The sequence below is a fragment of the Colletotrichum scovillei genome (assembly GCF_011075155.1).
Source record: "Colletotrichum scovillei strain TJNH1 chromosome Unknown Contig00006, whole genome shotgun sequence".
In the NCBI taxonomy this organism is placed as follows: domain Eukaryota; kingdom Fungi; phylum Ascomycota; class Sordariomycetes; order Glomerellales; family Glomerellaceae; genus Colletotrichum; species Colletotrichum scovillei.
The window spans coordinates 2,077,960-2,104,750 of record NW_023336264.1 but is presented as its reverse complement, the minus strand read 5'-3'; the positions used below and the strand labels follow the sequence as shown (position 1 = coordinate 2,104,750).

General features: G+C 52.9%; 6 protein-coding genes across 6 annotated transcripts; 4 read left to right on the top strand and 2 right to left on the bottom strand.

Annotated features, from left to right (window-relative positions):
- The first annotated feature begins 48 nt into the window (after positions 1–48).
- Positions 49–3,374, top strand: HER10_EVM0001307 (stress responsive A/B Barrel domain-containing protein). Its single transcript, XM_035471062.1, has 2 exons — positions 49–616; positions 929–3,374. The coding sequence occupies exons 1-2, from the start codon at positions 212–214 to the stop codon at positions 1,157–1,159; spliced, it is 636 nt and encodes a 211-aa protein (XP_035332140.1). The 5' UTR covers positions 49–211; the 3' UTR covers positions 1,160–3,374.
- Positions 1,659–2,549, bottom strand: HER10_EVM0004141 (uncharacterized protein; the record flags this gene model as incomplete). Its single annotated transcript, XM_035473793.1, has 1 exon — positions 1,659–2,549. The coding sequence occupies one exon, from the start codon at positions 2,547–2,549 to the stop codon at positions 1,659–1,661; it is 891 nt and encodes a 296-aa protein (XP_035332467.1).
- Positions 3,375–5,752: 2,378 nt separating the features above from the next.
- Positions 5,753–7,623, bottom strand: HER10_EVM0007808 (major facilitator superfamily transporter; the record flags this gene model as incomplete). Its single annotated transcript, XM_035477352.1, has 2 exons — positions 5,753–7,403; positions 7,448–7,623. The coding sequence occupies 2 exons, from the start codon at positions 7,621–7,623 to the stop codon at positions 5,753–5,755; spliced, it is 1,827 nt and encodes a 608-aa protein (XP_035332929.1).
- A 4,299-nt stretch (positions 7,624–11,922) lies between these two features.
- HER10_EVM0007599 (beta-ketoacyl synthase domain-containing protein) lies at positions 11,923–17,151 on the top strand (the record flags this gene model as incomplete). Its single annotated transcript, XM_035477151.1, has 9 exons — positions 11,923–12,093; positions 12,160–12,216; positions 12,275–12,362; positions 12,529–12,731; positions 12,784–13,024; positions 13,081–13,430; positions 13,487–14,985; positions 15,040–15,865; positions 16,117–17,151. The coding sequence occupies 9 exons, from the start codon at positions 11,923–11,925 to the stop codon at positions 16,228–16,230; spliced, it is 3,549 nt and encodes a 1,182-aa protein (XP_035332897.1). The 3' UTR covers positions 16,231–17,151.
- A 43-nt stretch (positions 17,152–17,194) lies between these two features.
- On the top strand, positions 17,195–19,531 carry HER10_EVM0002987 (beta-ketoacyl synthase domain-containing protein; the record flags this gene model as incomplete). The annotated part of the gene is made up of 4 exons (XM_035472678.1): positions 17,195–17,942; positions 17,990–18,609; positions 18,665–19,390; positions 19,427–19,531. The coding sequence occupies 4 exons, from the start codon at positions 17,195–17,197 to the stop codon at positions 19,529–19,531; spliced, it is 2,199 nt and encodes a 732-aa protein (XP_035332345.1).
- A 1,741-nt stretch (positions 19,532–21,272) lies between these two features.
- On the top strand, positions 21,273–26,571 carry HER10_EVM0002994 (SNF2 family domain-containing protein). Its single transcript, XM_035472684.1, has 4 exons — positions 21,273–22,059; positions 22,788–23,070; positions 23,166–23,958; positions 24,008–26,571. The coding sequence occupies exons 1-4, from the start codon at positions 21,738–21,740 to the stop codon at positions 26,117–26,119; spliced, it is 3,510 nt and encodes a 1,169-aa protein (XP_035332347.1). The 5' UTR covers positions 21,273–21,737; the 3' UTR covers positions 26,120–26,571.
- Positions 26,572–26,791: the final 220 nt, after the last annotated feature.

The following is a 26,791-nucleotide window of genomic DNA, read 5'->3' as shown; positions in this document are numbered from 1 at the left end:
CAGACGGAGCTCCCACCCGAACCTCACTTTCCCTCTGCTCACTGCACTCACAAACAACCGTCCCTGCGCAACGCCGTCTTCAACCGATCACCTGCATACACCGGACCTGACCTTGCATACAGCTTACCTACCTAGCCAACCGGACTACCGAATATAAACTCTCCGCAAAGCCTCCTCCTCTTCTTCGACGCCTCTCTTTCTCTTCCTTCAAATGCCCCCAAACTCCACGCTCCTCCTAAGCTCACTCCAAAAGTTGCCCCGCCTTCGGCTCCGGAACTCCATCCTCAACTGCAGCGCCCCGCCATCGCCTTCCCGGTCTCGCGCCTTTGGGTCTCTCTGCTTACCTACACCGACGACGTCGACGAAGACTACCTGCCGAGGAGCCATCTGCGACACACGGCCACAACAGCCACCCCAAAACCGCCGATTCTTCGCAACCGGCGCCGATCGTCAAGGACGAAACGTAGTACTGCTCGGACAAGAAGTGGGCGTCGAGAGAATCACAGACGAAATGGCGGACCGAATTCACCGCGTGACCATGTTCAAGATTGCCGATGAGGGGCAGCAGAAGCAGTTGATTGAGCAGTACAAGATTCTGGGGGGCTCGCATAAGAAGGTGTGTTTATTCTCTTGCCCTCGTCTCTTTTCATGATTGGCATTGTGGTCGATTTGTTGTGTTCGTGGCTGCGTGACGGGGATGTGGATGGGGAGGGTGAGCTTTTGTTCCATCGGATCCCGGCACCCGTAATTCGGCCCCACCATGGCTTGTTCGCGCCGACGACGGTTTCCTGGGTGGCTATCGAAAGACGGACGACGAAAGCGCACGTTGGATTTCATATTTCTACGGCTTTACCGTTCGGCTTTCAATGAAACCACACTCCCAAAAAGAAAAAAGAAAACAGGACTAATACTGACGGAAACCCACTAGGACGGAAAGCCGTACATCCTCTCCATGGTCGTCGGACCGGCCGTCGACGACCCGCGCGCCCAGGGCTTCACCATTGTCGCAAAGACCGAGTTCGCCTCGCTCGAGGACATGAAGTACTACGACGACGAGTGCGCCGCCCACGGCGTACTCAAGTCCTTTGTCAAGGGCAACCTCACTGTCGGCGGCGTCATGTCCGTCTACTTCAAGCCCGAGGCCGTTGCCGTCTTGTAGATGTGTTTTTGTGACAGTTGGGAGAAGAACACCCACCGTAGTCCTGCCAGGGTCGATGGGAGATCCAGAGGGTACTCGGAATGGTTGCGTGTAAAGGGGAATCCATTCAGGGTGAAAAAGAGAAACCTGTGATTTCTCCGTGTCTCTGGTGTAATAGAAACTTATTCCAGAAGAAAATGTCAAAAACTCCTTGTTGCCGGTTATGGACAGGTATCAAGCTACTTTGCATACACGGAATTCCTCCCCTCCAAATCTGAAACACAATCATCAATTCCTCCCCTCATCTTCAGTCGCCCATTGTTGCCTCGAACCGTTGTTTTTTATCCATTTGTTTTCTTTGTTTTTTTCTCCTGCAGAGCTAACGATTGACAATCGCCTCTGCAATAAAAACCACTTACAGCCCGGGATATGAGATAAAGGAAATAAGCCGCATCACCGACAAATCGACAAGAGAAAACAGGCATAAGACCACAACACGCACACACGAGAAGCTACACGATCACGAAGCGGCGGCAACAGCAGGAGCGGAAGCCGGAGCAGTCGCGGGCGCCGTAGTCGAGGCTGCAGTCGTAGCAGCAGTCGTGGCAGCCGCGTCAGTAGCGGGAGCGGCAGGGGGCTGCGTCAGGGTGCCCTCGGAGAAGTTCTTGAGCCCCTCCATCCAGGCGGCGAAGCCCATCTCGAGCTGGCCGACCATGGTGAAGCGGAGGACTTGGGCGAGGGGACCGTAAAAGGTCTCCCAGCAGCGGTACTCCGTGCCGTTGCCGTCCTCGGTCTCGAGGAACTCCTGGACGCGCTCGGACTTGAGGACAAAGGGGGGCACGAGACCGCCCGTCTTCCAGCAGACGCGGTAGCCCTTGCGGCCGCGGTGGACGGGCTGGGTCTCGCCGTTCGCGACGGCGGCGGAGGGGGCGGCGTGGGTGTACTCCTCGAGCTTGGTGACGACGAGGGCCTGCTTGGTGGTGGTCTTTGCCGGGTCGAGCGTCATGTGGACCTCAAAGGTGACGTGGGTGCCCTCGAGGAGGAGCTCGCCGGGCTGGTTCTTGGCGGCGGCGGAGTCGGCGAGCATGGGGGGGACGGCGAGGCCGGAGGGGCGGGAGACGGTGGCCTTGGGGACGAAGGTGTTCCAGGCCGGGTAGGTGGCCGGGTTGAGGACGGCGGCGAGGACGGCGGTGGGCTTGGCGGCGATGGGGGTGGCGCAGGCGATTGTGAGGACGGCGCCGACGTCGCCGTGGGACGGAGTCGCGAGGGGAGGGGAGACGGGGGTGGGCGTCAGGGAGGTGGGGATGGAGTCGGTGCCCTTGTCGAGGGCCTTTGGCGACTTGGGCTTGAGCTGGTCGGGGATCTGCTTGATCGAGTCCGGGATGGTGATTCTTTGGCGTATGGCCTCCATTGTTTGTTGTTGATGATTAATGTTACTGACGGACTTCTTTTGGGGTATCTCTGGGTATAATGATGGATTGGTGGAAATCAAGCCGGTATCACAAAAAAACTCGGTTCAAAAGAGGAAGAAGTTTTGCCGGATGGGTATTTGATGTAAAAGATGAAGGAAAGACGGCGAACGGAGAAAGGATGGAACGATGGAGGAGGAGGGGGGGAGGGGGAAAGTAAAGGAACTCAAAAGTAGGGCGAGGAGGCAAAGAGAGGGCACACAGGTAATAGAAACGGGAGCGATTCAGGTTAATTGTATCAAATGGACGGGATTGGGCTTTAGACTTCCTGGTCTCGTGAGGAGATGCGCGTCATGGGATGGGGGGAGGGATGTATGGATGCCGGCGGAGGAGGAGGAGACAGATGGTAGAAGGAGGAGGGGCTTGACGGTTGGTTGCTCCAGCTGGATGAGGTGTATCCAAGGTGTAAGGTGTAGAGGTGTAGGTGGAAGACAGCAGAGAGCAGGGGAGGAGGGGAGGAGAGAGGGGCTGTGAATCTGTGATCAAACGGTAGTGTCGTGAGCGTGATGTGAAGCTGTGGTATGAGGCTGGCCCGAGCAGACGGTTGGGATATAGGTAGATAGGTGGGTGTGTATGGATGTGTATGGATGTGTAAGGTAAGGTATATGTGTGTGTGGTCGCTATGGTGTGTCGATGAGCGAGATTTGATGTGCGGTGGGTGGTGGTGGTGAAGGTAAGGTAGGTGTAGGTTGCCGACGATGATGAGATTGGCGACCGCCGACGGGCGATTTTTAGTGGAAACCTGCGCCAGCGAAAACCGATGGAGAAAGTTGGGGAGTCGTGGACGTACCTGGCTCGACGGCCGCCGCGGTCCGGATCTGTCCATTTTCGGGTCCAGGCCGCCCCCCTTCACGTCTACCCTCCCCGCTTTGAGTCCGGGGGACAGGGGGGTATCGATGACTCCACCACGCAGGGATGGGGCGGGATGAGGCGGGATGGAGGGGTTGTTCTCTTCGGCGATTAACCACGGAGATCCGGATCGGAAATGGCATTTAACATAGTACTGATTAAGCAATTGTCGATTGAGGATGAGGAATGAGTTTCGGCCTCAGTTCAATCTCCCATCTTTTCCGGCGCTTTGCATTATTCCGATACGGTTCAATAGAGAAGAATCCGAATGGAAGCTCAGAGTGACTTGGCGAATGAAATCCAAACGCGAAAAGGCGATCTTGTGCCCAACCCGGCAACCTCCATCAGCATGAAAAATACCAGTATATGCCCTGCTCGCAACGGGTCTGACACGTGTAAGTGCAATGGAGAACCAAGTCAACTGGCTGAGGTGCAAAAAGCAAATCAACCACCCACTTCCGCCCAGCTCACCAACATCAACTGGGAAGTAGCCTGTTGTATCTTGCGCATAAACGATCGAAGCAGACCCGAGGGGAACGAGTATCCACCCGTTGGGCGCCGATTGTCGTTCGTTGGCAAAAAACGGCTTTCTTGCGCAATTAAATGTGGATGGCGAGGGGGGGATATAATAAGGCACCACTTAATTCGATGAGGACAATGTGAGAAGAGGAGGAGGGGTCTAGGGAAGACAAGACGAGACGGGGCTTCTTGGGGAAAAGCTGGCGAGGCTGAGAGGAAGGGTTCGAGCGCTGGACTTTTGGGGAGTTTCGCCTCGTTTTCGTCCTTGGTCCTTTTGTTGGCTGCGTTGGTTCTCCCATTGAGTTCCAGGGATAGGGGGTGTAGAGTCTAGACTGTAGTGTGCCACGGTGCGATCTTCTTTTACATCAAAGCAAAGGTGAAGAGAAAGTGCCATAGCTCGGAAGATGGAGTAATACCTTACACAGAAAGGTAGGTATTTCGAGAGAGGGGAAAAGTCGCCCCATCTCCAAACCCAATCCCTTTTCCTCTTCTCAAACTTTCAAGTTTGACGCCCTTTTCCGGCTGGCCGTTTCGTTGTCGGCCTGGAAAAAAAGCCATAGCGTTCGCAGACGGCAGTCTGAGCCGATGATTCCAATTCGACGAAGACTTTTCTTTTCGAATCCTTTTTGGAATGTTACTTTAGTTCTGCAAAAAAGAAAAAAAGAGAGAAAAGAGTCCAGTCAATCCAGTCAAGTTTACGATACGAGTAAGGCAAATAATGGTCGGGAATTTTAAAAATAGTCAGGGTTTGAATTAAACCATCTGTTCGTTCTTCTCATCTCGCAAGCCCTCCGCGACAAGAATCCGTGCTCCAATTACAGGAAATAGGTTTCACACACAGAGAGACCGCGCGCAGGAACCATTGTCTCGGTTCCAAAATCCCGAATCCCTTCCCCTCTCCCTTCTATCCGTACATCCCCCAAGTAAGCAACTCACCGGATCAAAGACAACGTCTCAAAACCACTTCTCCTCCCCGTCCACATCCACGCGCCCAACCACCACACACAACCGTCACACCGTTGCCAAGAGCCATGTCTTGGTCGCCTGAATGGAAACCAAGAAGAAGAAAAAAAAAAAGCACGAGGCAGAAGGCGAGTTGTGCGCTCTTGTCTGAAGATGAAAGCCCCCCTGAGGCTCGCTTGGTGACTCATCTCTTGATCTCGATGGATGTGGGACAAATTGCGGCTCGTCAGGGAAATGAGTATCAAATTCTTCTATTTTGAAAACGACCTTATGCGGCGGCGCCGTTGAATTAGTCACTTTTCGATGCGAGATTCGCATCGCGAGACGCACATGCCTCAAGATCTGAACCGGTGGGGACAAGCTGCGTATCTCCCGGTCTTTCCATTAGGCGCATCCACCCGAACCCGCTCATGTTAGATCCATGGGAATGCTACTAATGTTTGATGCTATCAATGCAATTAACTCGCATGACGTATCACAAGATGCGCGAAAAGAGTATTGATAGTGAACAGTCTGTCTTTTGTCGAAACTTTGAACCGCTTTGAAGGAGGCGAAAACTACTCTACATACACCAGAAAGTTCCTAAGCCATGATGCAGCTGGACGCTCGCGACCCAGTCTGCCCGAAATGCTTACGAGAATAAGCGCGCATAGGAGTGCGAAAGCACAATACCTCCCTATTCCTTAGCCGATGCCCCCCCGGTTGACGCCTTGTAACTCCCTGAAAGAAGCAGATCCTGGTTTTCCGATTCCCTGAAATTGGATATTCCCATGAAGCTATATGACCGTGTTGGACAATGCGTTGACCATGAAGTCTAGGCTGTGCGACCGTGGATAGTAGCCGAGACGGCTGAGTGACCAGAGCGAACACTGGCCATGTCGCTCATCTCGGTGCCGTCGTGGTCGTTGCCTTCTTGCTGCAGGCGTGTCTTATTGGCTTGCTGCGCATGACCAGTGAGAAGGGTGATGGATCTGGGCTCCTTCTCCCAAGTAAAGACGGCGGCGACCACCATAATGGCGCAGGCGGCGATCATGAAGATAGTCTGGTCTCTGAAGGAGTCTGCGTAGACTCGCTTGATGAGGTTCTTGAGGTGCGAGTTCCACGCGGAAGATTGGGTTGGGGAGTGGGCCAGAGTCTCGCGTTCAGACGGAGAAAGGTGATCACGGAGAACCTCCAAGCGCGCGTTGAAAATAGCAGTGCAGATAGCGACACCAAGACAGCCGCCGAGGGCGCGAGCTTGAGCGAGAATTCCTTGGGCGACGGCGTGTTCCTTGGTCGATTCCGCTTCGACGCCAGAGAGAATGGTCGTGGAGCCAAAGTTGAGGCCGACGCCCAGTCCGAAAACGAGCGTGAATCCGTACGCAGGAGCAAAGTCCGCCTGAGCGTCGACGACCATAAGCATGAGACTGATACCCAGGACTTGCGCAATCGACGCGACAGTCATGACGAGAGCCACCTTGTTCGATTTGGAGTTCACCGCTCCAGCAACGAATGATCCAACTGCGCAGGCTCCAAGCATAGGCAACAGGTACATGCCAGACTGAAGAGGGCTTTTCTGCGCAATCACCTGCATGCGTTCTGGTATAATGACAGTGAGGGCGACATAGGGGAGTCCAGTGAGGAAGGTAACGGCCAAGCCGCACATGAAGGGCCGGCGTCGAGCAAGGTGTACCGGAAAGACAGGCTCTTGATGCGAGCACCGCAGATGGTCGATTAAGAGGCAGCGATTTCGGTAAAGGTAGTTCTCGAAGATGCCAAAAATACCCCAGCAAGCCCCAGAGCACACGAACATGACGATGACGGTCCAGTGGTCCCAACCGTAATATGCGTATCCACCACGCTCGATAGCGACAACCAGGAAGGCCGAGCCAAAGAAGAGAGTGGTCATACCAACCACGTCAAGCTTCTTGAATGCCGTCCAAGAGTAAATCTTGAAGGCCTGTCGGTCTTTGGGGTAGGACAAGACGAGGCAGGCCACGGCGAACACACCGATGGGGATGTTGAGTCCAAAGATCCATCGCCAAGTAATCTTGGAGACAATGACACCGCCCAAGATGGGGCCTAGAAGGAAAGCCGCGGCGAGAGTGATTCCGATGATGCCGCCCATTAGGGCTGGGTTGTGGGCAGGACCTTGCTCAAGCAGACAGGTCTGGGCGAGGCTGTACAAGCCCGACCCTCCGACGCCTTGAAAGGCGCGGCCGATGATCAGGAGCTTCATGCTTTTCGCGCCCGCACACAGAGCCGAGAAGATGACGAAGACAGCCCAACTGTAGAAGAGCATGGTTCGGCGACCGTAAATGTCACTGCACTTGGCAATTCCGACAGCGCAGCCCATGTAGGTGAGAAGGTAGGCCAGAAGGACAAAGGAAGCGTGCTGGCGGTCGCCAATCTCCTCAGAGATGGCAATGAGGGAAGTGGCGATGATGGATGTATCGAGGGTAGCGAGAAACAGGCCAACGAGAAGGCTATCTGGTCAGCTGGGTTCAGGAGAATGCTGCAATTCCCTTACCTGAAGACGATCAAGACTCTCTCAATCGTAGGCTGGCGAAGGCTGGCAGTGGAATACTCCGCACCACGGCGGGGAGCAAAGTTCGCGACAGCGAAGCCAGCGGTATCGCCCAGAGACGGGTTGGGATAAGACAGCTGGTCAGCCATCTCGCGACGAGAGGGAGACTGGGCGGCCATTGCTGCGATGATCTTGACGATGATTGGCGGCGCGTTTTATTGTCGTGAGAGTGGAATAGAGTGAGGTTGCCGGCTGTCTTCTCCTCTCAGGGGCAGAAGATGGAAAGATGCCTTCGAATCTTACCGATGGTAATATTCGGAGCTTGAATCCAGCTTGTCTTGAGGCGAGATATGGCGAAGAAGCAGAGATTGCCTGAAAAGCAGAGGGGAAATAGAGAGATTGTGTGGGTGTGGTATGGGGAGAGAAGGTGTTTGGGTTAAGGAAACCTGGTTGAGGAAGGTCTCTGAGGGTACCTGGCTGCTCTCGCCTCGATGGGTATAGGGGCTAGCTTGTTTTTCCTGATGGAAAGGGAAAGAGAACCAGTAACAAGACAGTGATCAGCCTTGTGCCTGCCTGTCCTGAGGGCCTTTGCAGAGTTGATCGAGGAAGGTAGACGTGGGCCTTGGCTGGTAATTGAATTGTTGGTTACCTCGACGATGCAGCAACAAGGCGGGTGGTGTGAGGAGGAAAGGAATACTTTGAGGGTACGTGTGTGCGTGTGTATGTGTGAACACACATCCCTCTTTGGTGTGAGGACTTGAGCGGCAGCAAGGAACAAACGAGGTAAACAGCTGCCCATCCTCTCTAATTTGGACAGTGGCCGCAACACATAGTTATACTGACCGCAGCTCTTTACCCTCATGTTGACAGTAGAAGAAGAGCACCAAATGCACCTATCCATGATGCCCGAGACAGTGGTTTTCCTAGAGGCTTGCTCATCCAGCCTAGATCAGGGTGAAGATGAGATCTTCTCTGACAGTTCCACCTTGGGTAGGCGAAGACACGGACAATGACGGGTGCTGTGCAAGGTAGGACAAACGACTTGAAAGCGTCAGGACTGTGAAGCATAGTTGTGGCAGTTGTTCGCGTGCCCTGTGCCCTGGCTTCGCTCGGCTGTGGTAACGACGACACTATGTTCCAAGACAAAGACTTTCTTGCTCGAGAATGGAGGCCGAGGAAAAGCCAGGGGCAGGTTGATGACTGCGCATCCCACCAGAGGGGAGAAGGCAAGCCATTGGTAGGATGTGTCAGGCAAATGTCCTACTTGCTGGTCTCTCAGAAATGGAAGAGCTGCCACTGGGGTGACAGGAACAGGTCCCGTTGTTGTACGAACCCCAGGACTCTTCAGCATTCTAGGCCGTGGCATTTCGTAAATAAGCCACTCAAGTTCCCGACTGGGGTGGGGGAGGTTTATATCAAGCGACACTGTTTGACTCTGAGCCGGTGCAACAGAATATTGACTGGCTGTCTCCGGTTGATGCCAGAATCCGACAGTGCTACCTTGTGTACATTCAGCTCTCTGCTTTTAGAGTAACAAGACGGAAAGAGAGAGAAAATCGCAGCAGGAAAACGAAGTGCCTACCGGATCTGTGTATCCCCGACCGACCTCCCGTCTGCATCACTAGCTCTGCACGCCCCATTTGGGACGTTGTGTTCTCAGATGCCTCGTGGTTGAGTCGCCATCGTCCTACCTACTTGGGTAGGAACAGATGCGAAGAGCGCCACTAGCACCCGACTCTGCATTTCCAAACGTTTTGTTTACTCCGTCCTGTCGAGAAACGCAGTGGAAGAAAGGCTGCTCTTTTGAAAGTATGAGAGCTGCGAAGTGAGGTCATGGGCCACGCTGCTTAGCCGACCAACTCTTGGTCCGGCCTGTGTGCGACCTCGCCTGGCATTCCCTCAACGGTTGCTGCAGCGCTGGGCGACAATGTTTTCGGCAGCATGTCCTTGTCAAGAACTGGGGGATGTGTAAAGAGAGGCATGTTGAAGCGCTTTGGCCTGCCAAGATGGTGTGTATCACAGATACTAGGGGTCGAACTCCCCTCGTCTTGATTGATGAGGGTTGTACACCTGCTTGTGGAACATCAAGTCGGTCCCAAAATGGTTCGATTGGCCAGACTGGGCAGAATGGTCTCGTTGTGTCAATTTCACTGTCAATTCAGCTCCATTTTGAACTGTCGTACAGGCTTTGAGTGTTTCGTCAATCGAGATGGTGCGGCCTCTCAATGGATTTCAGCTACATGAGATCACATGAGATCCTAAGAGATGGTTGGATATGAGTTGGCATGATCGACTTCAAAAGGAAAGGAAAGCAACAATGAGCAACATGAATGGAGGCGCTCGGGCCATGAAAGATCCCTGACTTCGTGTGTGAAGTCGGAGCGGATTATATGTTCGGTCCGAGATGCCCTTGGCTGAGCCTCTGAGGTGTGGTATGGATGGGACTGAAGTGGACTTCATCCGTATGGTGGAACTTGGCAAGCGCATGATACGATAGATGTACCCGTTTGACATTCTCTTCTCTGGGCATAATCTTATATCTAAAGTTCCATTCACAAGTCTTCTGAGGCTAATTCCCAGGATGCGATCTTGATCTATATTTCCCTGTCCTCTTGAACGATGTTTCTGGTCTCATTCTCTGCTTTGCTCGATGTTCCCCATTCAACGACGGTGGAAGTCTGGAGCCAACATGTCTCAAATGGGTTCCTGCATATGAAAACACGCTACACTTACGACCATGTCGGTCTGGCACATTGTAAACATCATCGCCTAGAGATCTGATTCCAACTTCTTCGAGAGGTCGATGAGAGGCCAGTCCGCTCGATAGAGTCTTGGAACGGAGAGCAACACAAAACTGACATCAAGTTGGCGCCAAGTCTCCGGAACATCGGGCCTCCATATGTACGGCCGCGTCGGTGAGTACTGCACAATGTCCTTGGGCGAGCTACACTCCTGCCAATGCCACCAACCTTGTTCGACACGTCAACGTCCCCGCCCAAAGAAATGATCAGGAATAGCCGGTTACCTGCTCCATCGTGGTTTGTCAAAGCTCCCCGGTCTTCTCATCGTCCGAAATCAGATTACTCGGCCTCTTCTATCCAGTCTCATCCGCTTCTCGTTTTGTACTCGGGCCGAGACCGCGGAGCTGGCGATCCAGGCCCTCCTGAGGATTGGGCACCACCACGAGGAAACGGGTCAGATTGACTGTGTTATGCATTTTCTCTGCCCGGGTCATACCGTCAACCCTCCGTACAGCCCCTTAGAGCAGGGCACCATTGGCAATCAGTAGTCGTGGCAAAACGAGCACGAACATCGTGACAGGTTGGCACTGACTCGGGATCTATCTTCTGGCCAAATCTCTTCCACCGTTTGTCCTACAACCATAATTAACCACTGGAGCACACGCCAGTCTGACACTGTATCGATCCAGGGAAGGAATATGTGCTACTCCCGTCATCCCCGCTGCAATGGAGTCGGAGCATCGGTGCTCCTCAAAAGTTCTGTTTGCAACATGCGGTAAAGAGATGGCCCTCATGGGCCATGCCAGCGTCCAGCGGAAGGATTCCAGGATCGATAGTTGTTCTTCTCCTACGTACATAAGTTTATGCCATGTTGGAGATGTTCTTGCGGTCCCCTAGGGCTGATTGCATGCCAAAGTGGGCTGCGCCCCATCCCTGTTCTATTTCAAGCAACTGGCTCTATCCTCTTCCCGTCTTCATAGCTTCTCTTGATTTGACCGTCGGTCTAATTGCAAGAAGCCGTTGATATCCGTGGGCTATGCTTTTGAAGAACCACAATCCAAAGAGGGCCGCACGAGGGGAAGCTGTACCGGATGAAGTTGCCCTTATGATTTTGATACGAAGAGCCAATATCTTCCATGTTAGACGGTGTTATGGCTACATTCAAAGGGTTGGTGGAAGATTCCCTGAGAAACAAAGACCGTTGATCACAACGAGTGACGTTCATGCAATTACGATGACAGTCATATCATACAAAGAGCCGTTCCTATACCAAAGGATTGATGCTGACCGCCAGGTGAAGTTCTAAGCTTCATGCCGTATGCTCCCGCCCCCGCATATGAGTGGAATAAGTGGATGGACCTGGCAGTGCCTCTGGCACCAAAGGCAGCACGATTTCACCTTCAACTCATATTCACATTTGAATATCAAGGCCGGGGCCCCCTTGGTCACCCGCCGTCAGCTGTCCGGTGGCAGAAAAGATTTTCAACTACCCAACTTCACCTTGGTTCTCCAGAGATTTCTTTCCTTCCCTTTCCATCCTGTTTTCCAGCCGATTGATACCCTTTCCTTCTTCTGTACTCATCGACCCAGTCACAAAAGAGACAGAATCTTGTTGTCTGAGCTGCCCTCGTACAGTCAGATTCTTTTCGCCTGGCGTCGCCCCTCCTACCACCTTGTCTGTCGATACTTCCCATTGAAGACAACACCTTGGTTACAAAATTAGTCGAGGCGGGCAAGATGGAAGACATTGCCATCGTCGGCATGGCCTGCCGCTTCCCAGGCAATGCGACATCTCCGGAGAAGCTTTGGGAGATGTTGGTTGCGAAGGAGTCGGCCTGGTCAGAATTTCCAAAGGATCGCCTCAACATCGACGGCTACTATCATCCAAGTGGTGATCGTCAGGGCAGCGTGCGTTTTTATCTCACCCTGTCCAAATTGTTTGGGTATATCTTCAGACTGACCTGATTCACCTAGATTTCGTTTCGAGGAGCGCATTTCATCAAGGACGATGTCGCAGCTTTTGATGCGTCGGTGAGTCCCCATCAGCGACCTTCGGATGTGGAATGCCACTTTTTCTGACCCTCTATAGTTTTTCTCCATCATGGCAGAGGACGCTAAGGCCATTGATCCTCAACAGCGATTCCTACTGGAGGTTTCCTATGAAGCGCTTGAAAACGGTGCGTTGGTCCTCAACCTCTCGAATAATTCCGTGCTAATCTGAGATAGCTGGTCTTCGCATGGAAGACCTTAAAGGCAGTCCGACTGCTGTCTATGTGGGCTCGTTTGTAAAAGGTTTGTTATTACCTCGCTTCTCTCTCACCTTGCCCTACTGACTGCCCCTAGACTATGAACAAATATGCCTCAGAGATATGGACTGGCAGCCCCAGTACGCCGCCACAGGCACTGGCAATGCCATCATGTCGAACCGCGTGTCCTACACGTACGACTTCAAGGGGCCCAGCATGACGATCGATACTGGCTGCAGTGGAAGTCTCGTTGCAGTTCACCTCGCCGCCCAAGCTCTCCGAGCTGGCGACTGTTCAATGGTTTGAATCCTCCATTACCGTCATCTTGGAGCTCGCGCACTAACTTCCCAAGGCCCTCGCTGCCGGTGCTGGTCTTATTTTCACACCCAACACAATGATGCCCATGACAGCACTCAACTTTCTCAGCCCAGACGGAAAATGTTTCGCCTTCGACTCTCGTGCCAATGGTTACGGTCGCGGGGAAGGTATCGGCTTCGTTGTCTTGAAGAAGCTCTCGGATGCTGTCCGAGACAATGATACCATTCGAGCTGTCATCCGTGGCACTCACGTAAACCAAGACGGCCTGACCACAGGTGAGTATCCCACGTTGCGAGGGAACTGGGGGACAAAATTCTGACGGTTTTACAAGGCATCACTCTTCCGAGCAAGGAGGCCCAGGTGGCCAACATCCGATCCCTCTACTCCAAGCACGACCTGGACATGAACCAGACGGCTTTCGTCGAGTGTCACGGGACTGGAACACAGGCTGGCGACTTTCGGGAGCTTAAGGCCATCTCTGAGACTTTGGGTGACGGAAGGTCGATCGAGAACCCAGTGTTTGTAGGCTCTGTGAAGACAAACATTGGTCATCTTGAGGGAGCCGCCGGGGTCGCTGGCCTGATTAAAGGCGTTCTCACTACCGAAAAGGGCCAGATACCCCCAAACATCAACTTCGAGCAAGGGAACCCCAACATCGACTTTGAGAACTGGAAAGTGAAGGTAAGACTTATCCACTCGTACATTGCGCTTCTACTGTATGCTGATGAGTATCGCAGGTTCCCACGGATCTGATCAAGTGGCCTATCCAAGGTGGTCGAAGAATCAGCGTCAATTGCTTTGGCTTTGGTGGAACCAACGCCCATGCCGTCCTCGATGAGCCAGCCGCGTATTTTGCCTCGCGCGGCATCTCCGCCAACCACAATTCTGTGGTCGACAACGGCCAGCCAAACGAAGACAACGGAAAAAATGCGAACCAGGGAGTCTTTTCAACTCCTCAGCTCTTTGTCTTCTCTTCTAACGAGCGTAAGGGCGTATCTCGCTTGATGGATACGCACCTTGACCACATTGAGAAGCTCACAAATGCTAATCAAAGAGACGCCGATAACTATGCATACACCCTGGGGTGTCGCCGCTCGGTGATGGAGTGGAAAGGGTTTGCCGTGGCAAGTTCTTTTGCTAATCTCATCGCAAAGATGATGGCCAGAGACGAGTCAAGCTTTCTTCGATCTAGTCGTGATTCGAAGCTCAAGATCGGCTTCGTCTTCTGTGGCCAGGGTTCGCAATGGGCTCAGATGGGACGCGAGCTTATGTGTTTTGAAGTTTTCCGACAAAGTCTTGATGCGGCGACCCAGTACCTCAAGACGATCGATAATCACTTCCACCTCACCGAAGAGATCATGCGACCCAAGCCGGAGTCGCGCATTCAAGAGCCTCAGATTTCGCAGCCGGCAACAACGGCAATTCAGGTGGCGCTGGTCGACCTGCTGCGGTCGTGCAATATCACTCCCAGTAGCGTCGTTGGCCACTCATCAGGAGAGATCGCAGCTGCGTACGCGTGCGATGCCATGACCTGTGAAGCGGCTTGGGCATTGGCATACCACCGTGGCCAGAGCGCTGCACTTCTCAAGACTTACGCACCGTTTCTTCAGGGCGCCATGTGTGCCGTCAAGATGACTTGCTCTGAAGCCCAAGCTTACCTCCGGAGTCGGCAGAATCCTGGCGATTTGGAGATTGCTTGTATCAACAGTCCAAACTCGATCACAATCTCTGGCGAGCTGGAGGATATTCTACATATGCGAGATGAACTCAAGTCGCACCGGATTCTTTGCAAGGTGCTCGACGTGGACATCGCCTACCACTCGAGGCAGATGAATATGGTTCAAGAGGACTATCTGGAGCGCATCAAGTCTATCCGACCCAAAGACACCACCGGCAACATCCCTTTCTTTTCTTCCGTAAGAGGTAGGGCGTATTCGCATGCTCTCCTCGGGAAATTCTATTGGGCCGAGAACCTGGTTTCGCCGGTGCAATTCGTTTCCGCGGTCAAGGCTATAATGGACTCTCAGAACAGGCCGGATCTCTTGATCGAGTTGAGTCCCCACGCGACGCTGGCATCAGCACTCTCTGAGATCATGGCCGAGCACAGCCCTAGCAGCCCGCCGACGTATCTCTCGCTCATGCAGCGCAAAAAGGATTCCGCAAACACAATGCTCCAGGTGATTGGAGAGCTCTGGGCTCGCGGCTACCTCGTTGACATGCATCAGGTCATTTCCAAGTAAGCAACTCTCTTCTTCACGCTTTGTCTATCTTACTCACAATGATGTACTAGGGGCTCTGATAATCCTACGTTCAAGACGCTTGTCGATCTACCATCCTATCCCTGGAACCATTCCAGGACCTTCTGGCACGAGTCACACACTTGTACCGAACATCGCTTCCGGAACTTTGGCCGTCAAGATCTCATCGGGTCTCCTTCTCCAGATGCCACCACCTTCGAGCCGCGCTGGCGAGGTTTCTTCCGCATCTCTGAGAACCCTTGGATCCAGGATCATCGAGTCCAAAAGACGATCGTGTACCCGGCGGCAGGCATGGTCACCATGGCTCTCGAAGCCGCGAGCCAGCTTTCTCATGGCATGACGGATGTTTTGGGATTTCACTTGACCGATCTGACGATCGAGAGAGCTATGATCATTCCTTCTACGGCTTACGGTCTCGAGTACTCGCTCAATCTGAAGCAGTGCTCTACCAACCTTGAGTCTGAACCGGCGTGGGAGTTTTCCATCTACTCAAAGCAAGAAAATGGCCCATGGATTCGACATGCCGACGGATGCATCAAGATTCGACAAGAGGCCGGGCGGATTCCGTCATTCACTACCGGGAACGAAGCCATGTTCAAGAAGATCGAAAGTCAATGCACCACGACAATGCCTCCGCGACAGCTATACGAGATCCTGGATATCGTCGGCCTCAACTACGGGCCTTGTTTCCAAAACGTCGCGTCTATATCAACTCATCAGAACTCATGTATCAGCAAGGTTCGCATTCCCGATACCAAGTCAAAGATGCCAGCAAACTTTGAGTATCCTCACGTCATCCATCCCGCCACGTTGGATGCCATGTTTCAGACTCTCTTCGCCATCGATAGCAAGCCGATGGTTCCTTCGTCTATTGAAAGCATCTTCGTCTCTGCGAACACACCCCATGGCGCCGGTTTCGAGTTCACCGGGTTCGCCACGGCCAAGAGACACGGTCTCCGCGACGCCACTGGCTCTATTGTGATGGTGGCTGATGTCAGTGACTGGGAGACTCCGTCCATCGTTGTTGAAGGCTTGCACTTCACTGCCTTGTCGGCACTTTCAATCGAGAATGGTGGCTTCATTCCTAATCATCGCAACCTCTGTTCTAGTATCGTATGGAAAGAGGACTACACCACGACGATGTACGCAGACTTCACCCACATGCTAGAGCTGATGGCGCACAAGTACCCATCTCTATCTGTTCTCCATTGCGGTGGAGATGATCAGATGGCTAGACATGTTCTGGAGACGCTCTTGGACGGCGACAGACTTCTTTTGTCCCGCTTCACCATCACCGATGCCGCTACGCTGTCTGTTACACAGAAGATCTTTGAGGGATCACCGGCTGTCAAAGTCTTGGAGCACCGTGATTGGGAAGCTGTCAAGAGACATTCTGCTCGCTATAACCTCATCATCGCGGCCAGGAACTCAAGCATCGATATGATCGAAGCAAGTCAGCTCCTGCTGCACGATGGGCTTTTGCTTAATGAGGTGTCGCCTCCAATGACCCCGACCACCACCGACTCCATGTCCGGATTCCAGCAGCTTTCAGATGAGTTCGCCTCGCTCCAGGTCTCTTTTGAGCCCGACTCGGACGATGTCATTCGCTGCGACATGCTGGACCAGCATTTCGAGGTTCATCTCTTTGCCGACGCGTTGGACCCCGTTTCATCACCCGAAGTCGTCCTTGTCTTGCCCGACACAGCCGACGCAGCTCTCAATAGCTTTGTTAAGTCTTTTAGCAATCTCTTGTTCAACAAAGGATTCGAAGTGAGCGCTGGCCTCTTGCATGATGTCGACCCTGCTGGCAAGACTTGTGTCGCGCTTCTCGAAGCGTGCGAGTCTTTTGTATATAACTGGACGACCGAGCAGTTCAGTGACTTCCACAATCTTCAAAACACAGCCGAGAGCCTCTTGTGGATCACCCGTGGCGCAAATAGACGTCCTACAATCCCCCAGAACGCTCCTGTCATTGCGCTTGCACGTACGATCTTGTCCGAGGATCCGCAAAAGACGATTGTCACTCTCGACTTGGCCGAGGCTACTGAGCTTACTTCGTCTACCCTCCCCAAGACTGTGTGGTCTGTCCTTGCTTCAATTCTGGCTGGATCAGTGGAGGCGGAGTTTGCGGAAGAAGAAGGCGATCTGTACATCCCCAGATTGAAGCCCCAGGAAGAGCTCAACAGAATGATCGAAAACGACTCTCATATCGAGGTTGTCCAGAAGCCCATCTTTGACCATTCAACAAGCAAGGGCATTTACAATATGACGATTTCTGAGCCAGGAATTTCGAATGATAACTTCCACTTCGTCAGGACCTCGTATTCTGCAAAACTCGGCCCTCAGGAAGTCGAAATTCAGACCCTCAGCGCGGCCTTGCATCTCTCTGATCTCCACACCGCCATGGGCCGGAATGATGATGACATCCTGGGTATCGATGTTATGGGGATCGTCAGCAAAGTCGGCTGCGATGTGAGGGACATTCGCTGCGGAGAACAGGTCGTGGCCCTTGTCCCCGGCGCTTTCAAGACGGTTCACCGAGTCGACCAGGGTTTTGTCAAGCCCGCGCCGCCGCCCTTCGAATGCTGCCAGTACACTCCAAGTACTCTCATTGCTGCGTTTTATGCAATCTTGGGCGTCGGCAGACTATCAAAAAAGAAGACGTTGCTGGTCCACGCTGGTGCAAGCTCTTACGGTCAAGCTGCAATTCGCATTGCCACCCTGATCGGTGCCGAGGTTTTTGCGACGGTCCTGGGAAGCGACTCTGAGGCCCAGCGTGCAACTCTCGTCAAAGCTCACTCCATTCCAGAGGATCACATCTTCGACGCTAACGGAGAGTCTTTCGTCGCTGATGTTCTCCGATTCGGAAAGGTCAACATCGTCTACAACCCCACCCAGGAACACACTGCCGTCAATTTCAAATGTGTCAAGTCATGTAAGTCGTCAAGTATCCTCACCTGGTGCGAAGCTAATAGTACATAGCCGGCTGCATTTTCCAGCTCTCCTACAAAACGGGCCAGCCTGTCAGAGGTCCTGTTGCTACTTCCATAATGTTCATGCGTTTCGACGTTGCCACCATGATGAAGGATGACCCTGACCTCATCAAAGAGTTCTTCACCATGGTAGATCGCTTTGCCTTTGACTACTTGCGCAAGAGCTCGAGCCTCCAGTGCCAGCCGGTCCACCGATTCCCCATATCCAACCTTGAAGGAGCTTTCAAGCAGATCGACAAAGACCCTTACCACGGACTTGTCACCATGACGGCCGACCGCGATACCCTCGTCTCTGTGGTCACAGAGACGCAAATTAAGCCGCTTGCCGATGTCATCGACCCGAAAGGCACCTATGTTCTCGCTGGTGGTCTGGGAGGCTTAGGAAGGAGCATAGCGAAGCTACTTGCCGACAAAGGTGCGAGGAAGCTGGTGTTCTTGTCAAGATCTGGCGGCAATCAGGTTGCCCAGGATTTCCTTCATCATCTCAGCAAGTCAGGCGTCCGAGCCACAGCAGTCGCGGTAGACATCACAGATCTCCAGGCACTCAAGACACTCGCCCCGACTCTTGGCAAGATCTCTGGCGTTGTCCAGTGCGCTGCGGTCATTCAAGTCAGTCTTCTCACCCTCTTTGCCCCGTTTTTAGCCATAGACTAACAGAAAGCAGGATGCTCTATTCGAGAAGATGAGCTTTGAAGACTGGCACACCGCCTTCGCTCCCAAGGCAGTCGGAGCCATCAACCTCGTAGACGTCTTCGGCCGAAACCCCGAGCCCGGCCACATGACCCAGGCTGCCGTCCCCTGGTTCCTCTTCCTCTCGAGTGCCTCGGGGATAATCGGCAACCGGGGTCAAGCCAACTACGCGGCGGCCAACGCCGTTCAAGACGCCCTCGCCCAGGCTCTCCCTCGCGCCGTCTCTCTGGCTCTCGGTCCGGTCCTCCAGGCCGGGATGCTGGTGGAGGACGAGGAGACTCTGGGGAAGCTCCGCGGTGCTGGGTTCTACGGAATCCGGCACCAGGATTTCCTGACGATGGTGGAACGGGCCATCACGGGGGAGGTCACCCCTGGCGTCGAGACGAATCCGCAAATCGTCTCGGGCGTCGGCACCGGTGGCCTCATTCGCCAAAACGACCCCGGCGACCCCTTTTGGTCGCGCACGGCGCTCTATTCGCATTTGAATATGGTCGACGTGCCGATCTACTCTCCGGAGGAGGATCGTGATGATGGCGGCGTCTCCAGCGACGAAGCTGACGTCAAGAAGATGCTCGCCGTGTGCTCCGGGGCGGAGGAGGCCGCGGTCATCATCTGCACCGGCCTGGTGCAGTTGATGGCCAAGGCCATGTCCCTCCTCCCGGAGGAGATTGATCCGGAGCGGGCGCCCAGCGCGTACGGCGTCGACTCCCTTGTTGCTGTAGGCGTTCGGAACTAGATTTTCCGCAACGCCGGGGGAGTCGATGTCTCCGTTTTCGAGATCCTCGGGGAGACGTCCGTTCGGGGCCTAGCTGGTGTCGTTGCCAGCAAGGGGAAGTGGTGAAGGGGAGGGAGGGGGCCAAGTTCCCCAAGAAGACTGGCGTGTGTGTGGCGGTCCGTACGAGACGAAGATGAGCAGAGTGAGGTGGCCCAATCCAGTCGTACAATGGGGTTGTGGTTGTCTAAGTGTGAATGAGAGGATACAAATGGGCGGGATGGTGTGTTTTGTGGGAGGGACCGGATAGATCAACGCTTTAGAGGTTTCTGGGCCGGTTTCTCGTTTTTAATCAATAACTGACCGTTCTGTAATTATGCAAGAGATCAGGCGGAAAGTATTCGTGTCCCTCTAGTAGTTTTCAAATGTATCATAACAAGAGGAAACTCCCAAATGCTTGTAGCAAAGAGTAGTCCTATACCAGCTGCTGAAAACGAGCCAATTTACAGTGGTTTCAATGAGCGAGCGAGACACAAGACGCTGATGAGTGAGTATCTCGAGCAACTTTCTTCTCCTCCCTTCCATTGAGCTTGAAAATCAAGTTGTGAAGTGTAGGCAGTATGATAGCTAAGGTATGTTTTGTGAGGTGGCAAGAACAATCTAAGCCACAGCTTTATGACAATACCTGGCACACGGGCGGCAATTTACATTCAATATCATGATCACCTGGTTGAGGAGCGGCGGTAAAGTTTCTTCTCATGAAAGCAAGTGAATTCATACTGCATTTTTCGAAACATAATCAAATACCCAATGGTAGAATCAAGGCCTGCTGCTAAGTGTGCATGCTGAAAGCCTGGCTGGGCAAAGTTGCAAGGCGGGGTTTGGGCAAAATATATGCCTTAGCCTCTGGACTATAATGCATGTTCGGCTGGCATGCAGGCTGATTGTGCGAATTTCGTGAATAGCAAATTACGCGGTGAGAGATTCGATGGATACAATGTGACGGCGTGGTAAAACAACGGGGAGCCAACCAACAGCCTGTGCCTCCTTCGAGCCTAATGAGTCAAGAAATAATTGCACTGGGAGGCGGCTGCAGCCTGGGGCTGATTGCAGGTATCCGTGTCACCGAGACATGTTTGAGTGAGGTCAAGAGTAGAAGAGCTTGAGTAGAGGCATTGGCTATAATTTGGGAGTCTCAGTGACTACTTGAGCCACGTGTAAAGTTATCTTAACGTGAGGAGGAACATTCCTTAAGGAAGGCTCTCGTAGTCCTCGAGTGTCAGCCTAAAGAGCCTCAACGTCAGGTCTCAATTTTAGTAAAGTACCATAGACTCATGTGGTCAACTAGTGGGCACACTGATAGGCTGCCTGTTCAGACCGGTGAATCCAGACATTGTACTTAGACCAATACACCAGAGGGCGATGCAATAGGTGAACACACACCGAAAATACTGGAATGGGGCTCTCGAGGCAGTCATGGTAGGATTGGTGGAAGGGAAAAGTGCAATAATTGCATACCTGAGTATGCATGCGTGGGCCAGAAATTTGGACCCTTGAAAACACTCGGCATCGTACTTTCCTCAAGAGGCAAACGCATCGATAAGTTTTTTGGGGTCCGCAGACCCGGTACGTACCTGCCCTGTTGGTTCCTCAAAGTACACTGTTAATTTAGCCAACAACTGCCACCGTGCCTCAATGTCCATTGCGCGCTCCAATTAACGCGTCGCGCTATTCCAAGTGACGGACATGACATCAAATACTTTGGAGGAAGCTGCGATAAGATAAGGAAATCACCACTGCAAGCAGGACCGAGAGACTACCTTACCTTGCCTCTGCCTAAAGGTACCATCTCGTTGCGCCTAGATGATAAATATTGCAGACCTCATGCTTTACCCTCATCGCTCTGGCTCAGCAAATCGACCAGGGATCAATCAGTGGTTAAACAAAGATTGGGAAGGCAACGACGCCTTTGGTCCTTGCTCACAGTCCTTGGAGCCGAATTAATCATCGCTCTTTCAGTCTCTGCGGCAACGATCTTTCCATTTCCATCACAACTCACTTCACTCTGCCGACAGAGACCGATTTCTTCTAGACACCACACGGTACTTCTACCACTTCGGCTCCCGACCCATCTCCGACAGCCTGCTGCAGCACAACATAAACCTCTCCGGCGCCCAGCAGATGTTGCAGCACCGCGCCACACACCTTTTGACCTCGTCACCTGCAGCTCGCCTCATTTGAGCGAGGAAAGGGAAACTTCGCCCCGCCACCGCCGTCTTGCCCAGCATCCCACCGACCGACCGACACTCACACTGCGTTTGCGCAACCAACAAATATGGACGACGACCCGGCTGCCACCCAGGCCCGGGACAAGGAGGCACTCAGGAACCTCGCCAACGAACTCTTGGACCTCGAGGGTGAACGAGACTTTCGACAAGCCATCGCCGAATCTCTCGCCGACGGGAACCCGCGAGACTACGAGAAGGCTCTTCGAGAATACGATTCGGCTGCGAAAACGATTGATAGCAAGACACTCGAGAAGCAACGACTGGAACAGCGGATTCGGGCGGCCAAGAACTCTGCGCGCCAGTCAACGAGAGACGCTACATTCGGAGAAGACGCAAACATGAGAGCGGCTAGGGACCGCTGGGGAGTTGGTACGTGGATATTTTCATTTTGCCGAGTTATTGCGAAGCCTGCTCAAACTGCCCGAGTTTTGCACTTGCGGATTATCCCGATTTCGGCTCCAGATTCTTCAAGTGAAGAAGTCAGCCGTGGTACACAAGCGATTAGTATGCCAGAGGTGGAAGGACGGCCAGAAGTCTGGCCTGTCTATCCATCATTTCGTGGTCATGGCAAGCGTGTTGGCCGACGGGAATGACAGCCTCAGGTTTCCAAGGTAGCTTGAAAGACCTTGTCTTTTTCAAGCACTTGATCGAACTGCGAATAAGTAACGAAAACGTGGGGCTCTCATATCTATGTCTGTCCGAGATCTGGGGGCATAAGGCAGGCAGTATTCTCAGCGCCGCTCCTGCCTTCCCAAAGTAACTCAGTCCTGCCTCACTCCTGCCTAGTCGACGCCTTCCTCTTCCTCCTACGCCTTCCATAGGGTCATGTCATAACCTGGGCTTTTCATATTTCACTCCTCTCATTCCTCACCCAACTCTCTACACTGGCCTGAAGCTCAACCAAAACCCCCCGCCTTCAGAATACCTGTCTATTATTGATCTTTTCATTCTCGTCTCGCCCATCACAGACAACCCCTCACACCTATCCACGATCAAACATGATTTCGATCTAGGCATATTTCAGCCTACCTGATTTACTAGTACCTTGGTCACATGGGACACTGATGAAAACCTCTGTGAAACTGACACTTTCCCAGCCAACGTCCCCTACAGACCATCTCCCGGGTCCCAAAACGCATCTCAAGAACCTTCGAAGAACGCATACGCCATGTCTAACTCGGGTTCTGCTCGTGCCGGCTCGGCTTCCTGGAATCCTTCTGAACCGCCTGTGCCAAATCTTGGTAGTTCGGCAAGTCACATCAGTCCGTTCAACAAGAAGAGAGCCTTTGGTTCCGCCTATGAGTCTCTTGGCCAGGCCAACTCAGGCCGGAACAAGTCTCAGCGCACAAACGATGTGTCTGATGTTATCGACCTTACTGGGTAAGTACAAAATATATTCCACTGCTGGGTCGGGCTTAGGTCTGGGCGGCAAATTACTATTCATTTTCTGATGCAAGGACTAATAAAGTTAGTAGGGACGATGATGATGTACACACATCGTTCATGTCGCGCTCAAAGCAGGCGGAGGCACAGGAACGAGGTCGTAGAATGGCCTCAATGGTACGCACTCCTCGCAATTTCTCTCAGGCCAATTCATACGACGCCAGGCCTCCTCATCCTCCTCCTGTGGTCCGTCATCCCCCAGGCGCATATGGCAATGGATATGCCAATGGGCTCAATCCCAGCATTGGCATTCCCCAGGGATATGCCAGCGCGAGCTCTTCTTCGAGTATGGCTTCAACCCCTGGCGGAGATTTCATGCCCCGGATGCCGGGTTCTTACATCGATGAGGAAGACATGAACTTTGGCTTCACGCCGGCTAGCCAGATGATGAACCGGCAGCTAGCCAATCGGAATGGATATCCTTTCGGCAACAGATCTTCTCTCAGCACCTCTGATGTGATCAACAGAGCTAACAACTACAACTTCATGGACCTTACCGACGGCTCCGGAAACCCGCTGGATGCTCGCGTTGTCTCCTTGATGGAGGACATTAACAATGACCCTCGCAGATCCAAAGAGGAAGTGGAGGCACTTCTACGGAATGTGCATGCCGGCATGGATATCCCCGAAGAAGATCGGGAGGGAACTCCTGAAGCCATGAGATACCCTCTTTATGCGCACCAGAGAGTTGCGTTGACATGGATGAAGCGCCAAGAGAAGGGCACCAACAAGGGAGGTATTTTGGCCGATGACATGGGCCTGGGCAAGACAATTTCCGTTCTGTCCCTCATGGTGTCACAAAAGTCGACCAAACCATCATGCAAGGTAGGTTTGCTTCCATTCAATTTCATACGCTGCTAACTCCCCCGGACAGACCACTTTGATTGTGGCCCCGCTGTCCCTGATTCGACAGTGGGAAGATGAGATCAAGAAGAAGCTCAAAAGTGGCCCGCCTCATGCCTTGACGGTATACATCCATCACAGCACTCAAAAGACGAAAGCCCAAGAGTTGATGAAGTACGATGTCGTCCTGACCACCTATGGGACCCTCGTCTCGGACAGGAAGAAGTATGCTGCTTGGCTCAAGGACTTGGATGGACGTCCTGCGTTGACCAAGACCGACCCCAACTTGGCAAACTCTGTCTCCCTGTTCCATCCAGACTACTCAAAGTTTTATCGTATCGTTCTGGACGAAAGCCAACAGATCAAGAATCACAAGGCGCAGGCGGCTGGAGCCGCTTCCCACCTGCAAAGCGAGTATCGTTGGTGCCTATCCGGTACACCGATGATGAACGGTGTCGACGAGCTCTATTCCCTCTACAGATTCCTGAGAATCAAGCCATACAGCGACTGGTCTAAGTTCCGCGGCGCCTTTGGAGTGCTCTTCGGGAAAAAAGGTGACCCTCAGGCCCAAGCGATGAGAAACTTGCAAGTTCTCCTCAAGGCGACTCTTTTACGCCGGACCAAGACCTCGCAGATTGATGGCAAGCCCATTTTGCAACTTCCGGAGAAAACCGAGGAGGTGGTTTACGCAGAGTTGGACGAGGACGAGCGCAAGTTCTACACTGATCTAGAGACCAAGTCGCAGGTGCAGATCAACAAGTACCTGCGAAAGGGTACTCTCGGCAAGCACTATTCTCATGTATTGGTGTTACTTCTCCGCCTTCGTCAGACTTGCTGCCACCCGCATTTACTTCTTGAAGCAGACGATGCAGTGCCTGAAGTTGATGACGATATGCTCAATCGCGTCAGAACTTTATCTATAGCGGTTGTTCAACGCCTTACTGAGAAGTCTCGCGCTCTCGAGAGTGCCGACGCCATCAATGAGGGCTTTGAGTGCCCAATCTGCTACGACATGATGCCCGACCCGACTATCCCATTGCCCTGTGGGCACGAACTCTGTGCGGGCTGTCTCAAGCAGCACGTTGACAACGCTAGGCGTGAGAACATTAGAAATGGCGAAGACGAAGGCCAGGTCAAGTGCGCTGTCTGCAGAGGCACGTTAGACCCGACGAACATAATCACCTTTTCAGCATTCAAGAAGGTCTACATGCCTGATGAAGCTGCTAGCGGAAGCTCTGAGGATGAAGAGTCTGACGGCTCCGTTTGGAGTAGCGATGATGAGGAGGAGGAAGAAGAAGAGGAGCAAGACGATGCCGATGCAGATGACGCCGACAAGAACGGCGATCTCAAAGGCTTCGTCGTTCCTGATGCTTACGCTAACATTAGTGATGATGAGGACGAGCTGTCAGGGTCTCCAGCGCCAAAGCCCAAGCCGACCGAACGAAAGAAGAGGAAATCAAAGGGCAAAATGAAGGCTGCAAAGTCCTCAAGTAAGGAGTCGAAGAAGAGACTGAAGAAGATTAAGGGCAGCCAGTTGGCAACGCTTCGAAAGAATGCCAAGAAGAATGCTGGTGCCTGGCAGGACTACACGAAGTATCTGAGCCACCATTGGCTTGCTTCATCCAAGACGAGAGCTTGTGTGGATCTTCTCAAGAAGATTCAGGAAACAGGCGAGAAAACAATCATTTTCTCCCAGTGGACTATGCTGCTGGATCTTTTGCAGGTCGCGATCAGAAAGCAAGGTCTCAACATCAAGCATTGCCGCTACACAGGAGAGATGTCGATGGCGCAGCGTGATGACACTGCTTTCACCTTCTCAAACGACCCGAGCATGAAGGTCATGATGGTGTCGCTGCGTGCCGGAAACGCTGGTCTCAACCTTGTCGCGGCTTCGCAAGTCATCATCATGGATCCTTTCTGGAACCCGTACATTGAGATGCAAGCCGTTGATAGAGCTCACCGCATCGGCCAGCAAAAGCCTGTGAAGGTGCACCGAATCCTGACTCAACAAACGGTTGAAGATCGTATCGTCCAGCTTCAGGAGAAGAAAAGGGCAACGGTGGATGCAGCTTTGGACGAGCGTGAGGGTGCCAAGTTGGCTGGCCTCAGCATGACTGAACTGCGTTTCCTTTTCAATCTTTGAGAGAGGATTTGACCGATCTACATTCGATTTCGAAATCCAGTTCCCAGTCTCGTTTGTGGAGGTTCACAACACAATCTCTGACGATCTGGATCGGAAGTCAATTTCTTCTGTGACTTTTTTGCACCAGATTTCGTTCTTTCTGCGAGGCGGAGGATGCCTTTTTTAATTATTGGTCTTGGGGGAGGGTATTATGAATCGCTTACGACTGGCATTTTATTGCATCCGCATCACTACGGAGAACAGGGAACAAGGGAAGGGGGAAAGCATACCCATGACGAAGACATGGGCACAGAAAATAGGCTTCGCGGCCAAAGACCACGGGAATTTGACGAGGATGGGAAAGGGGGGGAAGGAAATATCTTCTCCCCCTGTCACTTCATCCTCTTTTTCTTTTCTTTTGTTGTCACAAATCCCATGAGGCGTCCAGGGTACAGGTACAGGGCCAGGCTCAGGCTCAGGACGATACAGCTGCCATTCGGCATGCGAAGTTCGTTCACGGAAACAGGAAGGATCGCTAGATCGACAGGGATTACCAATACTATTGCTCATCATGATTTGTGTTTGACCCTGCAACAAATATGTGCGTAATGTATCCAGGCAAGTGGGTGACAAAATCGATTTCCGTTCGACATGTGCGACAAGCGGTTCCACCGCTATCATCACTACCTAGTA